The sequence below is a fragment of the Notothenia rossii genome (genome assembly GCF_949606895.1).
Source record: "Notothenia rossii genome assembly, chromosome: 6".
NCBI lineage: Eukaryota > Metazoa > Chordata > Actinopteri > Perciformes > Nototheniidae > Notothenia > Notothenia rossii.
The window spans coordinates 87,189,374-87,203,933 of record NC_136909.1 but is presented as its reverse complement, the minus strand read 5'-3'; the positions used below and the strand labels follow the sequence as shown (position 1 = coordinate 87,203,933).

At 40.6% G+C, this 14,560-nt stretch overlaps 2 protein-coding genes and 1 pseudogene across 3 annotated transcripts in view; all 3 read right to left on the bottom strand.

Moving 5' to 3' along the window:
• LOC307044221 (uncharacterized protein) overlaps positions 1–14,560 on the bottom strand; it is a 75,579-nt gene that overhangs the window by 2,386 nt on the left and 58,633 nt on the right. The window lies entirely within an intron of this gene.
• Positions 66–1,630, bottom strand: LOC307042877 (NACHT, LRR and PYD domains-containing protein 3-like; annotated as a pseudogene). The gene is made up of 3 exons: positions 1,559–1,630; positions 1,257–1,485; positions 66–1,116 (listed from the first exon to the last, which is right to left on the bottom strand). The product of its transcript is annotated as an NACHT, LRR and PYD domains-containing protein 3-like (transcript).
• LOC307042876 (uncharacterized protein) lies at positions 1,627–7,281 on the bottom strand (the record flags this gene model as incomplete). The annotated part of the gene is made up of 4 exons (XM_079687045.1): positions 6,739–7,281; positions 5,695–5,799; positions 3,886–3,990; positions 1,627–1,717 (listed from the first exon to the last, which is right to left on the bottom strand). Exons 1-4 carry the CDS (start codon positions 6,804–6,806, stop codon positions 1,627–1,629), a joined length of 369 nt encoding a protein of 122 aa, XP_079543171.1. The 5' UTR covers positions 6,807–7,281.

Genomic DNA, 14,560 nt, shown 5'->3' with positions numbered 1-14,560 from the left:
CACACTCTGTCAGGTCGGACTCATAGAAGATCAGGTTGCCTTTCTGCAGCTGCTCAAAAGCCAGTTTCCCCAGAGACTCCATCATCTTCCTGCTCTTTGGACTCCAGTGTGGATCTGTCTCAGCTCCTCCATCATACTTGATGTTCTTCACTTTGGACTGAACCACCAGGAAGTGGATGTACATCTCAGTCAGGGTCTTGGGCAGCTCTCCTCCCTCTCTGGTTTTCAACACCTCCTCCAGAACTGAAGCAGAGATCCAGCAGAAGACTGGGATGTGGCACATGATGTGGAGGCTTCGTGAGGTCTTGATGTGGGAGATGATGGTGCCGGCCTGCTCCTGATCTCTGAATCTCTTCCTGAAGTACTCCTCCTTCTGTGGGTCAGTGAACCCTCGGACCTCTGTCACCATGTCCACACACTCAGGAGGGATCTGATTGGCTGCTGCAGGTCGTGTGGTTATCCAGAGACGAGCAGAGGGAAGCAGCTTCCCCCTGATGAGGTTTGTCAGCAGCACATCCACTGAGGTGGACTCTGTGACATCAGTCAGGATCTCAGTGTTGAGGAAGTCCAGAGGAAGTCGACACTCATCCAGACCGTCAAAGATGAACACAACCGGGAACTGATCAAACCTGCAGATTCCTGCGTCTCTGGTTTCAGAGAAGAAGTGATGAACAAGTTCCACCAAGCTGTACTTGTTCTCTCTCACCACATTCAGCTCTCTGAAGGTGAATGGAAATATGAACTGGATGTCCTGGTTGGCTTTGCCTTCAGCCCAGTCCAGAGTGAACTTCTGTGTTAAGACTGTTTTCCCAATGCCAGCCACGCCCTTTGTCAGCACTGCTCTGATTGGTGCATCTCTTCCAGGTGAGGCTTTAAAGAGGTCTTCTTGTCTGATGGTTGTTTCTGGTCTGTCTGGTTTCCTGGATGCTGTTTCAATCTGTCTGACCTCATGTTCATCATTGACCTCTGCAGACCCCCCCTCTGTGATGTAGAGCTCTGTGTAGATCTGGTTCAGAAGGGTTGGGTTTCCTGCTTTAGCAATGCCCTCAAACACACACTGGAACCTCTCCTGCAGGTTAGACTTAAGTTCACGCTGACACGCTCCAGAACGACTTCCTGAATGAACACAAAACAAATCAGATCAATGAGTAAAATACATCCTTAAAGAATGAGGATCTGAATATACTTTGTTCCATCTCTTGAGACTTTAGTCAACATTTATCCAGCTTGTTAAATCTCTATAGAAACCCTCTTACTGCTCTGCAGACGCTCAGCCAGCTCCTCCTGCTCCATGCTCCTCAGGAAGTGCAGTGTGATGTTCAGAAATGCCTCTCTGCTGCTCCTCCTCTGCTCTTCATCCTCACCGTCCAGCACCTCCTCATCCTCCCTCTGACTCTCTAAGCATTCTGGGTAATCTGAACTCAGAGCCTTCTGGATCTTCTTCAGCTCGTTCTTCACAAAAGTGATGATGTTGTCCTCCAGCAGCTGGAACAGAATACATGAACAACACAATCAAACTAAAGTCACCAAACATCAGATCCATGTTGGACAGACTGACCATCCACTGATCTACAAAGTGCATCATGGAGTTGACTGTGAGCAGAACAGATGTGAAGTAGCTGTAGTTCATGTACAGACCATAAATGTGGAGTCCAGCTGTGTCTGATGCTGCTGGGCAGACTGACCTCTGGGAACCTCTGAGCTCTGCTGGTCCTCTCTGTGAGGAATCATGAAGAGATAACTCACATTATCTCCGTCCATACAGAGACCCACACACGGTAAAGGTCCTTAAAGAGACTTCCTGTAGCAGAACATTTTACTACGCCTTCTAAGCCCAATGGGGTTAATGCTATACCAGTCAGTTTGCAGGAGGCATCATGGCAGGAGACAAACTCTACCCACTGGCCTTCATCATGACCTTAAAGGGTTTTATTGTAATGTTAGAGAGGGTCGATTGTCACCTAATTGGAAGCGCTGACAACTCTGACTTTAACTTCCTCAGTTGATTCAATGATATCAACTTTGCTTCAGAATGAATACCCATTCACATCACATGCTTATCCCTCATATATTTAAGAGTTGGGATATTTAAGGTGTAGGAAGATACCAAACCAAGATTCCAACCTGTGTTCCTATCACAAATTGCTTACGTATATATATATTTATAAAACGGACAAGTCAAATCAAGCAATCTGATTGGTTCTTAGACGTGATATACTGAGCGTATACCACGGGTAGAATTGTAAGTTACTTTTCAAAACAAGTCAGTATCCCTCCGCGTCTGAGAAAAACCGTATACCGTTGGGCTGGAACAAGAAAGCAGCGGAGAAGTAACGGGGCAGAAGCCCTCCTTTTTGACGCAGCGGTCCAGACATAGACATCAAACGGCAAAACACATTCAGTGTGCAGTTCCTTTGGCATTAGGGCAGGGGTATCTAGATACTTTTGAAGGTTTAACATCATGAATTGTGCTAATTTTAAAGCAAGCAACGATGTTTTCAAATCTTAATCAAAGAGGTCCGCAAAAACGCTATCGACCAATCAGATTGCTTGATTTGACTTGTCAGTTTTATAAATATATTTAAATTTCTTCCGTTACGAAACAAACTTACAAAGCATAAGATGGAAACATTTAAGATTAACTTCGACCTCCGGGGGGGTCTTACTATAGTATGGAGGAGTGGATTGAGCAGTGCCTATCTCCAGAAAAAAAAAGCACCTAAACTACGACATGCAGAGCTACGTGAAGAGCAGGTAGACCAACTGGAAAAGTAGCACCATTCAAAAGCTTTCTGATGCGGGTCTTGAAACAAAGCAGAGAAATGATGACCGTTAGTGGCCACAGGTGCGAAAGCTCTCACCAGAGCTACTGGAAGCCCAATCTCGGGGACCGGAGAAAGTGGAGCAATATTCTCGCCACGCCAAGCAACAGCCTCGAACAACCTCAACCTATACAAGTGACCACGTAAGCCATGCTACTGATGCTGGACAGTTTTTCAGTGGGTGCACAATAAACAGCAACACATTAATGTAAATAAATAGCCAAATAATGGATCAACGCTCTCTGTCTAATATGTTCGCTAGCTGTTAGTGTTGTTGCATAGCAACCACCTTGCATTATGTCTTGTGCAGAAGGCAACGCAGGGACTATTTTATTTTGAACATCATTATTTACTAATAAAAACTATTTAAATTAGAGTGTATATTTTTCTTTCATATTGCCACACTTGGTAACCGTTTTATAAAAGCAATAGCTCACTTCAGGCCGTGGTATATGCTCATTATATCACAGCTAAGGGGGTTGTCGACCCTCCGCTTCGCGTCGGGCCGAACCACGCCCCTTAGCTGTGATATAATGAGCATATACCACGGCCTGTCGTGAGCTATTGCTTAAATATATATATATATATATATATATACAGTATATATACAGTATACATGTCTAGCTATGGACTTTAAATCAAAGCAGGTTGGTATTGAAATGCTTCAGAGTTCCTCAAAAGTGGATCAATATCCTGTGTGAGCAACAGGAGAAAGGAGTGTTGTACATAAGTCCTCAGGTTGGTCTGGGCCTCACACGGGGCACCAATTTATCAGCTTTAATATTTATCATTACAATCTCTATTTATTCAATAAGTTTCCATCAATCATAGTTTATCTATATAGCCCAATATCACACAATTTACATCTGTCTCAGGGGGCTAATAAAGACATATATGGGACGGGGAGGGGAAGAAGAGAACTGTGAGTCAACTCTGATCTAAAACCAGAGTAGAAGGTATCACGAAGGAGGTTAACAACTTGAAAAGCATTCTTTAAATAAACTAAATTATTATAAATATTTGTATTATTATAACTTGCTCTGTTTACATTTGAAATCCTCACCTTTCATCAACAGAGTGTTGTTCTCCTTTGAAGACAATAGGTTTCCCCATAGACCAGTCACTCTTCATGGAGACACAGCTGGGTTCAGGTTCCTCCAGCTTCCTCCTGAAACATGAGAAACAGGAAAGGCTTGTAGCCTGAACACACTCAAGGTTCCTCCTCAAGGTTACTATTCTACTGATCTCCAGGTGACAGTTATTCACAACAACTATGGCCAAACTGTTCAAAACAATCACGTCAAAATGTATTTTCCTGGGGTCACGGAGTTAAGGAAATGATTATTCAATGAAATCATTCAGGATTTAGGAAAGTCCTAAAGCACTTTCACATATATTACATTCCCACACATTCATACGCCGTTGGCCACACCATTGTTCAAATATCTATATATAAATAAATGTAACTTCATTACCAAAGATTAAAAAAAAGAAAAGAAAGGAAGACGAAACGAATAATTCAATAATTGATAGGAATGCCAATTCATGTGATTAGGTAAAACTATTTGAATAAATAATACTTTATACAATATAGGCATTACTTCTTAGGCCTACACATCGACTACATCTACCAGTGTGCCTATCAACATTCAAACATTAAAGAACTTTTTGAAAATACAATCAAAAAACAAGCCGACCGAGGAAACACCGTGAAATGTTGCCTCCTGGAAGATATACAATACAAAGCTCAATAAATACTGTACTTTACTCGATCGGTTGTTTCATAGAACGGCCGAATGGCTTCTCACGTAATCGTAGTCCCTCCCTCAGCTTCAATAAGAAGTCTCTGTTCTTCAGTAACAACATGTTTTCTACTGCTGCTGATATAATGAAGTCACATGATGTCCACTCAACTTGACTTCCTGTAACAGAACATTTTACTACGCCTTCTCATCCCAATGGGGTTAATGCAACTTTCAGCTCACAGTTCGGCTTAACCAGTCAGTTTGCAGGAGGCATCATGGCAGGAGACAAACTCTACCCACTGGCCTTCATCATGACCTTAGAGGGTCATCATCAGAGGAAATGGGAATCAGAATGAGAAGAGGTTGATCTGGGGTTTTGTTGTAATGTTAGAGAGGGTCGATTGTCACCTGATGGGAAGCGCTGACAACTCTGACTTTAACTTCCTCTGTTGATTCATTGATATCAACTTTGCTTCAGAATGAATACCCATTCACATCACATGCTTATCTCTCATATATTTAAGAGTTGGGATATTAAAGGTGAAGGAAGATACCAAGCTTTTTAACCAAAAATAAAAAGTTGATCAGTTGAATAGAAATTAAAGATTAAATGAAACAAGATTCCAACCTGTTCCAAACAAATTGTTTATGTATATACTATATATACAGTATATATACAGTATACATGCCCAGCTATGCACTTTAAATCAGGTTAGTATTGAAATAAATCAGAGTTCCTCAAAAGTGGATCAGGTTCTTGTGTGAGCAACAGGAGAAAGGAGTGTTGTACATAAACCCTCAGGTTTGTCTCGGCCTCACACGGGGAACCAATTCATCAGTTTAAATGGTTATCATTACATTTAGTATTTATTCAATAAGTTTCCATCAATCATAGTTTATCTATATAGCCCAATATCACACAATTTACATCTGTCTCAGGGGGCTAATAAAGACATATATGGGACGGGGAGGGGAAGAAGAGAACTGTGAGTCAACTCTGACCTAAAACCAGAGTAGAAGGTATTACGAAGGCGGTTAACAACTTGAAAAGCATTCTTTAAATAAACTAAATTATTATAAATATTTGTATTTTTATAACTTGCTCTGTTTACATTTGAAATCCTCACCTTTCATCAACAGAGTGTTGTTCTCCTTTGAAGACAATAGGTGTCTCCATAGACCAGTCACTCTTCATGGAGACACAGCTGGGTTCAGGTTCCTCCAGCTTCCTCCTGAAACATGAGAAACAGGAAAGGCTTGTAGCCTGAACACACTCAAGGTTCCTCCTCAAGGTGACTATTCTACTGATCTACAGGTGACAGTTATTCACAACAACTATGGCCAAACTGTTCAAAACAATCACGTCAAAATGTATTTTCCTGGAGTCATGGAGTTAAGGAAATAATTATTCAATGAAATCATTCAGGATTGAGGAAAGTCCTCAAGCACTTTCACATATATTACATTCCCACACATTCATACGCCGTTGGCCACGCTATTGTTCAAGTATCTATATATAAATAAATGTAACTTCATTACCAAAGATTAAAAAAAGAAGGAAAAAAAGGAAGATGAAACAAAATGGTTTCTCACGCTCTCCCTCACCCTCCTGTTCAATAATTGACGGCAGGGTCATCTACCGGTGTGGCAGCTTTCTTTGAAAGAAAACCGGACATTTATGAGAGAAAATCTCTGATATCCGAGTGCAAGTGAATGCAGCACAAGACGCGAGCCTTGTAACCCCTCCCCGGCCCTGGCGCGAGCGTGGAAATATGATTGGCGGCGATTTCATTTGAACGGGATGGCGCCAAACGAGAAGCATTCGGACCCAAGTAGACGGAAGGAATGAGGTAGATGCTTTAGCTTAGTGTTTGAAAATGGTCAGATTTTATGCCAGAAATCACGTTCTAATAAAGTAAATACCCTCTGAATTCTCTTGCCAGTTGGTCATGTGCTTACTATCTCCCCCCATAATACACGTAAATACTAATATGTTGAACTTTTAATTACTCAGGATTTACCAGGAGTGTGAGTATTGATCAAACTGAGGAAGTGGTCTGCCATATTTGATCATATTAAAAGACGAGGTACAAACAAAGGTGATGGAGGACCAATCTGACTGAGGATGAGAACAACACGCCTATCTGTTAAATATGGCTTTATATACTTACTCTGGGTCATTAGTAGGGCGTCCATCTTTGTAGTCAGTCACATGACCCTTAGACCGATCACTCTTCATGGACACACCGCTGGGTGCAGGCGAACTTTCTTTCTGTTGCTGGGATCTGAGAGAAAAAACTGAAATGTACTGAAAATACAAGATTTAAACCTCTGCTTTCAGAAGTTTTGGACAGTAAAAGTCATTTTACTGCCATCAATGCGTGTCTTTTACATATCATATTCATCATTTTTATTTAACCTTTTACATGTTTGTATACATGTCAGGCCTGTTGTATTTTTTGTATTTGGTTTATAGTTGGATGTGCTATGGTTTGATACTGTTGACCATGGTTTAGGACTCAGTACATCTGAAAGGCCCAGAGTCCGGGTTATGTCCAGAATGATACTTTCCGTCTGTGTAAAACCTAATATACGTTTTCCAGCACCATTTATCTTATTAATTTGATCTGTGGTCTCTGCAACTAGTCCCAAAAACTTTGGCATCTAGTCCTTAGACATCTTAACTAGTCCTCAGATCTCTCTGCATATTGGTTCTTACTTTAAAGGTTATTCCAACATAATAATAATAATACATGGTTTATGAGTTAACAATTAACAGAGTAGAAATTATCATTATATATAGAACACTTTGACCCACAGAGACCTCAATAAATATGGAATATGAGCCTTCATAAGATAAGATAAGAATCAAAGTCCAAACTGCAGTCCAGTGTCAGGATTCCATCTGAATGTGTTTTATAGATTTATAGGTTTGTTATGAGTCATGCTGCTGAAAAATCAGGGAAACAAATCTTATCAACTAGTCCTTAAATCTCAGCAACTAGTCTCTAGATCCCTTCAAGTAGTCCCTAGGTCCCTTCAACTACTCCCTATATCTCTGCTACTAGTCCCTTGTTCTCTGCAAATAGTGCCGATAGATCTCAACTGCTAGTCCCTAGATCTCTGCAAATAGTCCCTAAATCTCTGTAACTATTACCTTGACTTCTGTAACTGCTCATCATATATCTGAAAGATGCTCCTAGATCTGGCTCTGCAACTAGTCCATATATCTCTGGTTCTAGTCCCTAGAGTTATGTGACTAAGGCCTTGACATCTGCAACTAGTCCCTAGATTCCTTTAATAGTCCCTAGATCTCTGCAACTAGTCATTTGCTCTCTGCAAGTAGTGCCTGGATCCAAATAGCTTGTCCCTAGATCTCTATAACTAGTCCCTAGGTCTCTGCAAATAGTACACAATACTCTGCAACACATCATTAGATCCAGTAGCCTACATAGCTCTGCAACTAGTCCATAGATCTATGGACCTCTGTAAGTAGTCCCTAGATCTCTTTAACTAGTCCCAAGATCTGTGCAACGAGACCCAAAGACATTTAGAAATGTATCCAAAGATCTCTTTTTAACTAGTCCCCAGATTCCTGCAACTAGTCCTTAAGACATCTTAACTACTCCTCAGATCCCTTGTTATTTCTGAGTTATTCATTAACAGAGATCTTTCTATGAGAGCACTTTGACCCAAAGACGCCTCAATAAATATGAAATATGAGCCTTCATAAGATAAGAGAAGTATCAAAGTCCAAACTGCTGTCCAACTAAGGTAAAGGAAGTGACTGGGAAGAAAATATCTCCATGGAGAAAGGCCATGACCGTGAAAACAGAAAAAAGAGAATGTTGAAAAGCTGAACGTAGGTGGCGAAAAACAAATCTCCAGGTTCATTTTGAAATCTATAAAGAGAGACTTGGCCTTTATAATTTGGAATTGAAAAACGCACGACAGTCTTTCTTCTCTGACATCATTACATAAAACAAAAACAACACACGTGCCTTGTTTGCTACCGTCGACAGACTAACTAACCCCCCAGTGTCAGTAGCCTCTGAACTTCTATCCACCAGGGCGTGCAATGATTTTGCCTTCACTGACAAAATTCAGAAAATCAGACAAGCAGTCAGTGCCTCTGCATCAGGTACAGCAAATGTTTTGTCTCTGTGTCCACTTAAAATAAATTCAGACACCATGACACAATTCCATCAGATTAATGATAAAAACCTAGAGGACATTATTCAACTTCTGAAATCCTCCTCCTGCTGCCTTGATATTATTTCAACAGGCTTTTTCAAAGAGGTTTTTCGTTGCATGGCCTCAGATCTACTTCATATAGTGAACAAATCTCTTCACTCAGGTATTTTTCCACAGGCCCTGAAAACTGCAGTCATTAAACCGCTCTTAAAAAATAATAATCTAGATGCTTCAGTAATGAACAATTACAGGCCCATATCAAACATGCCATTTCTAGGTAAAATCATTGAAAAAGTTGTTTTTCAACAGTTGAGTAACTTCTTGCATTTAAATAGCTGTTTGGATGTGTTCCAGTCAGGCTTTCGTCCAAACCACAGCACTGAGACTGCTCTTGTAAAGGTCTTCAATGACTTCCACTTAAACACAGACAGTGGCAGAACTTCAGTGTTAGTATTATTAGATCTCAGTGCTGCGTTTCACACTGTTGACCACAACATATTACTTGACCGACTGGAAAACTGGGTGGGACTTTCTGAAATATTTCCAAATTGGTTTGAATCCTACTTAAAGGACATAAACAACTTTGTTTCTATAGGTAACTACACATCTGAGTTGACAAATATGACATGTGGGGTGCCTCAAGGCTCCATCTTGGGGCCTCTTCTCTTTAACGTCTACATGCTACCACTGGCTCAGATAATGAAAAACAACAAAATAAGTTACCATAGCTATGCGGATGACACACAAATGTACGTAACAATTTCACCAGGAGACTATGCTCCAATTCAAACACTGAGTAATTGCATTGAACAAATCAATGACTGGATGTGTCAGAACTTTCTCCAATTAAACAAAGATAAAACTGAGGTAATGGTTTTTGGAGCCAAGGCAGAACGTATAAAAGTTAGCGCTGAGCTTCAGTCTGCAATGTTCAAAACAACAGATAAAGCCAGAAATCTAGGTGTAGTCATGGACTCTGACCTGAGCTTCAACAGTCACATTAAAACAGTTACTAAATCAGCCTACTATCACCTAAAGAACATATCTAGGATTAAAAGACTGATGTCACAGCAGGATTTGGAAAAAGTTATCCATGCTTTTATCTTCAGTAAACTGGACTACTGCAATGGTGTCTTCACAGGTCTCACTAAAACATCTATAAGAAAGCTGCAGCTGATTCAGAACGCTGCTGCTCGAGTCCTCACTAACACTAAGAAAGTGGATCACATCGCTCCTGTTCTGAAGTCTTTACTCTGGTTCCTCACTGACACTAAGAAAGTGGATCACATCACTCCTGTTCTGAAGTCTTTACTCTGGTTCCTCACTAACACTAAGAAAGTGGATCACATCACTCCTGTTCTGAAGTCTTTACACTGGTTCCTCACTGACACTAAGAAAGTGGATCACATCACTCCTGCTTTGAAGTCTTTACACTGGTTCCTCACTAACACTAAGAAAGTGGATCACATCACTCCTGTTCTGAAGTCTTTACACTGGTTCCTCACTAACACTAAGAAAGTGAATCACATCGCTCCTGTTCTGAAGTCTTTACACTGGCTTCCTGTGTGTCAAAGAATAGATTTCTAAATACTGCTGCTCTTTATAAAGCACTGCTACTAGTCCCTAAATGTCTGTAACTATTACCTTGACTTCTGCAACTGGTCATAAGATATCTGAAAGATGCTCCTAGATCTTCACCACCGGACCTCTGCCACTAGTCCCTAAATTAATTTTAACTATAGTCCCAAAATCTGTGCGACAAGTCCCAAAGACTCCTGCAACTAGTCCATATATCTCTGCAACTATTACGCAAGACTCTGCAACACATCCTTAGATCCCCGAGACCAGTACCTAGCTCTGCAACTAGTCCATAGATGTCTGGTTCTAGTCCCTAGAGTTATGTGACGATGGCCTTGACATGTGCAACTAGTCCCTAGATTCCTTTAATAGTCCCTAGATCTCTGCAACTGGTCATTTGCTCTCTGCAAGTAGTGCCTGGATCCAAATAGTTTGTCCCTAGATCTCTATAACTAGTCCATAGGTCTCTGCAAATAGTACACAAGACTCTGCAACACATCCTTAGATCCCTGGAACTAGTAGCCTACATAGCTCTGCGACTAGTCCATAGATCTATGGACCTCTGTAAGTAGTCCCTATATCTCTTTTTAACTAGTCCAAAGATTTCTGCACCTAGTCCTTAAGACATCTTAACTTCTCCTCAGATTCCTTGTCGTTTCTGAGTTATTAATTAACAGAGATCTTTCTCTGAGAGCACTTTGACCAACAGACGCCTCAATAAATATGAAATATGAGCCTTCGTAAGATAAGAGAAGTATCAAAGTCCAAACTGCAGTCCAGTATCAGGATTCAATCTGAATGTGTTTTATAGATTTACAGGTTTATTATGAGTCAATGTTCAGGAGAAAGAGCAGAGACAGTAAACAGCCAGTCAGTGAGAGAGAACATGTTGAAGGGTGAAACAGTTTCAAACATCATGTGAAGTGTTGAGTGTGATACCTTTCCATGTTGGCGATAACCTGCAGCCACCTGATGGAGACAGACACACGGCTTCATTATTACTTTAATGTCATTATATTTGTTAGTGATGAGGAAATAACATCTGTTTCTACATGTAGACTTTAAAGACAGCGAGCTGTAGTTTCTAACATCAGTTGTCAGATAAACTGAGTGCTGTCATTCTAAAGACAGGAGGTGAACACATGAACCCACAAAGAGCAGCTGTTTGAAACATTAGACACTGAATGAATCAAAGTCCCACTTACTCAGTTTCTTCTCATGAACTCCATCAGCTGTGAGGACCAGGTCTGTGTAGAAGAAGAGTTTCCTGCTGATCTGACCATGTGCTCCATCAGCTGTGAGGACCAGGTCTGTGTAGAAGAAGAGTTTCCTGCTGATCTGACCATGTGCTCCATCAGCTGTGAGGACCAGGTCTGTGTAGAAGAAGAGTTTCCTGCTGATCTGACCATGTGCTCCATCAGGAGTAAATCCTCTGCTTCTTCATCAGTCCTCTGGGTCCAGCACTCTGATAAAGTAGTGTGACGCTGCAGCTCTCACTTCAAACTGTATATGACTTTATATTGTAGTTAAAGATTAACCCCCAGCCGTGACCTGCTGCACTCTGACAGCTGAGAACAGACCAGGGGACACTAAAGAGAGACGCACACAGCTGGGAGACCGGGGGACACTAAAGAGAGACGCACACAGCTGGGAGACCAGGGGACACTAAAGAGTGACGCACACAGCTGGGAGACCAGGGGACACTAAAGAGAGACGCACACAGCTGGGAGACCAGGGGACACTAAAGAGTGACGCACACAGCTGGGAGACCAGGGGACACTAAAGAGAGACGCACACAGCTGGGAGACCAGGGGACACTAAAGAGTGACGCACACAGCTTGGAGACCTGGGGTGTTTCTCAATGTCAAGGAAGGATCCTTCGGAGCCACTATTTCCAGGATGCTACGTCATTGAATCCCGCCGAAGGACTGTTCCAAGGATCCTTGGAATTCTACCAAGGACTGAGTCCTTCGTTGCGGGAAATTTCAAGGCTGCTCCTGTGTATCCTCGGCGGTCTTACAAGCTCCACAATTATTTGCGCACTGAACAATTTCCCAAATCTTTGTTGGAAAATGGCTGAATCCAGGCAGTACACATTTAAATGTAAGTGTGTTCAGTGACGTAGTAAATGTGCACATGACTTGTGTTTAAAGTTTATAGTCCGTTTGAGTTTTACCCGTGTCAGCGCAAACCGAACCTTCTGAAAAATGAAACGATGTAACAAACTGTCGTCTGGTGCGCACCAGAGAAGTGAGTATTAGCTTTGAATGAGACCTTAGAGCGTTTTGCACCTAAATAAATAATTAAAATGAACCGTGTGTTGAATTTGCCTCTTTTGACGATATTCATGGTTTATGCTACAACGTGCACCAATATGTGTAAAAAAGGTTTGCAGACATCAAGTATGATAAATGAATACAAATGTTATTATTGATTGGTGATGGTGATTTTCTGATTTTCTCATGGCTGGTTATCCTCCAGGACTTTTTCAAGGCTTCAAACAGAAGGAGAACGTGTTATGTTAGTTTAGTGGTTCTGATCTTCGATCTTCGCAAATCAGTTATGATTCTTCAAACAAATCGCGCTCAATTTAAGGCGGGGCCTCTCATATGACGCACACTTGCACACTTGCTAGCCTGTTCCATTCTTCGTTTTCTGAATGCCAGGAAGGATTCTTGCCGAGTGAAACTGTTATTTTTCATCTGTGTGCTTGTGTAAAGTGACTTTTTGTAGACCTTTCCTGGATTACAGCGCACCCAGCTAGCGGGGAACGTTCTCACAACTTTGACTTACGTTACCTTCAGGTTCTAATAAGGTTTTAAAGAAACGTTTTAATCTGATGTTCAAAGAACCTTTTTAGGATGTTTATTTTTTCAAATAATGTTCTTATAAGGTTTAAGGTTAACTAAGACATGACGTTTTAACTGCAACATTCAGAGGATGTTTTGAGGATGTTATTGAGGACTGAGGTGACAGAAAGTGTTTTTATAAAATGTTCCTTTAATGTGATATGTTAACAAAGGTGGAACGTTTTGCCTGCAACATTCTGAGGATGTGTTTTAGACATTGTTGGGTATCACATTAAATATGTTGTTTATAAAACGTTCCCTCAATGTTACATGATAACAAAAGAAGAACATTCTCCAAGAAACATTCTGACATTTTTCAGGATGTTATTCTTTTTTTATAAAACGTTCCTGTGATGGCAAATATTAACACGGTCATGGTCAACGGCAGATTTATTTCCAGAGCGCTTTAAAAAAAAAACTTGTTGCATTTGTTTGAAAGGATGTTTTAAAAAAAATCTGATGTCACCATATTTTCCTTTTGAAAAAAAAAACAAGCACGTAATTCATGATAAGCTGTAAGCAGATATTGCATGTTTGCGGTGGCATGTGTGAGTTCCCAGCTAGAAGTGTTTGTTACCATTGATTGTTCTAGGAATGTTTTCAGCGGGACGTTTTATTTTGGATCCCAGAATGTTCTTCTGAAAGGTAGGATAACGTTCTCTAAAAACATTCTTGAAATGCTTGGTGATAACCTTCTTAAAATATTTTTGATAACCTTCTTAAGATGTTTTTGATAACATTGTTAGAACATTATGTCCTACTGTTCTTAAAACGTTTTCAGCGGGACGTTTTATTTTGGATCCCAGAATGTTCTTCTGAAAGGTAGGATAACGTTCTCTAGAAACATTCTTAACATTTTTGGTGATAACTTTCTTAAGATGGATGAGCGCATTGAGACAATGAATAGGACGTATAAAAACAAATTTGCAAGCCAATATTCACTCACACGCACTTATAATCACACTAAGGTATGTAGGCCCACAGTATTCATCATATCAGAACGGATTTATAATTAGATATTTATAAATAGATATATATTCATTACCAAAAATTTAAATAAAGTAAAAAAAGGAGATGAAACAAAATGGTTGCTCATGCTCTCCCTCACCCTCCTGTTCAATAATTGATAGGAATGCCAATTCATTTGATTGGGTAAAACTATTTGAATAAATGATACTTTATGCAATATAGGCCTACTTCTTAGACCTATACATCGACTACATCTACCAGTGTGCCTATCACCATTCAAACATTAAAGAACATTTTGAAAATACAATCAAAAAACAAGCCGACCGAGGAAACACCGTGAAATGTTGGCTCTGTCAAGATATACAATACAAAGCTCAATAAATACTTTACTTTACTCAATCGG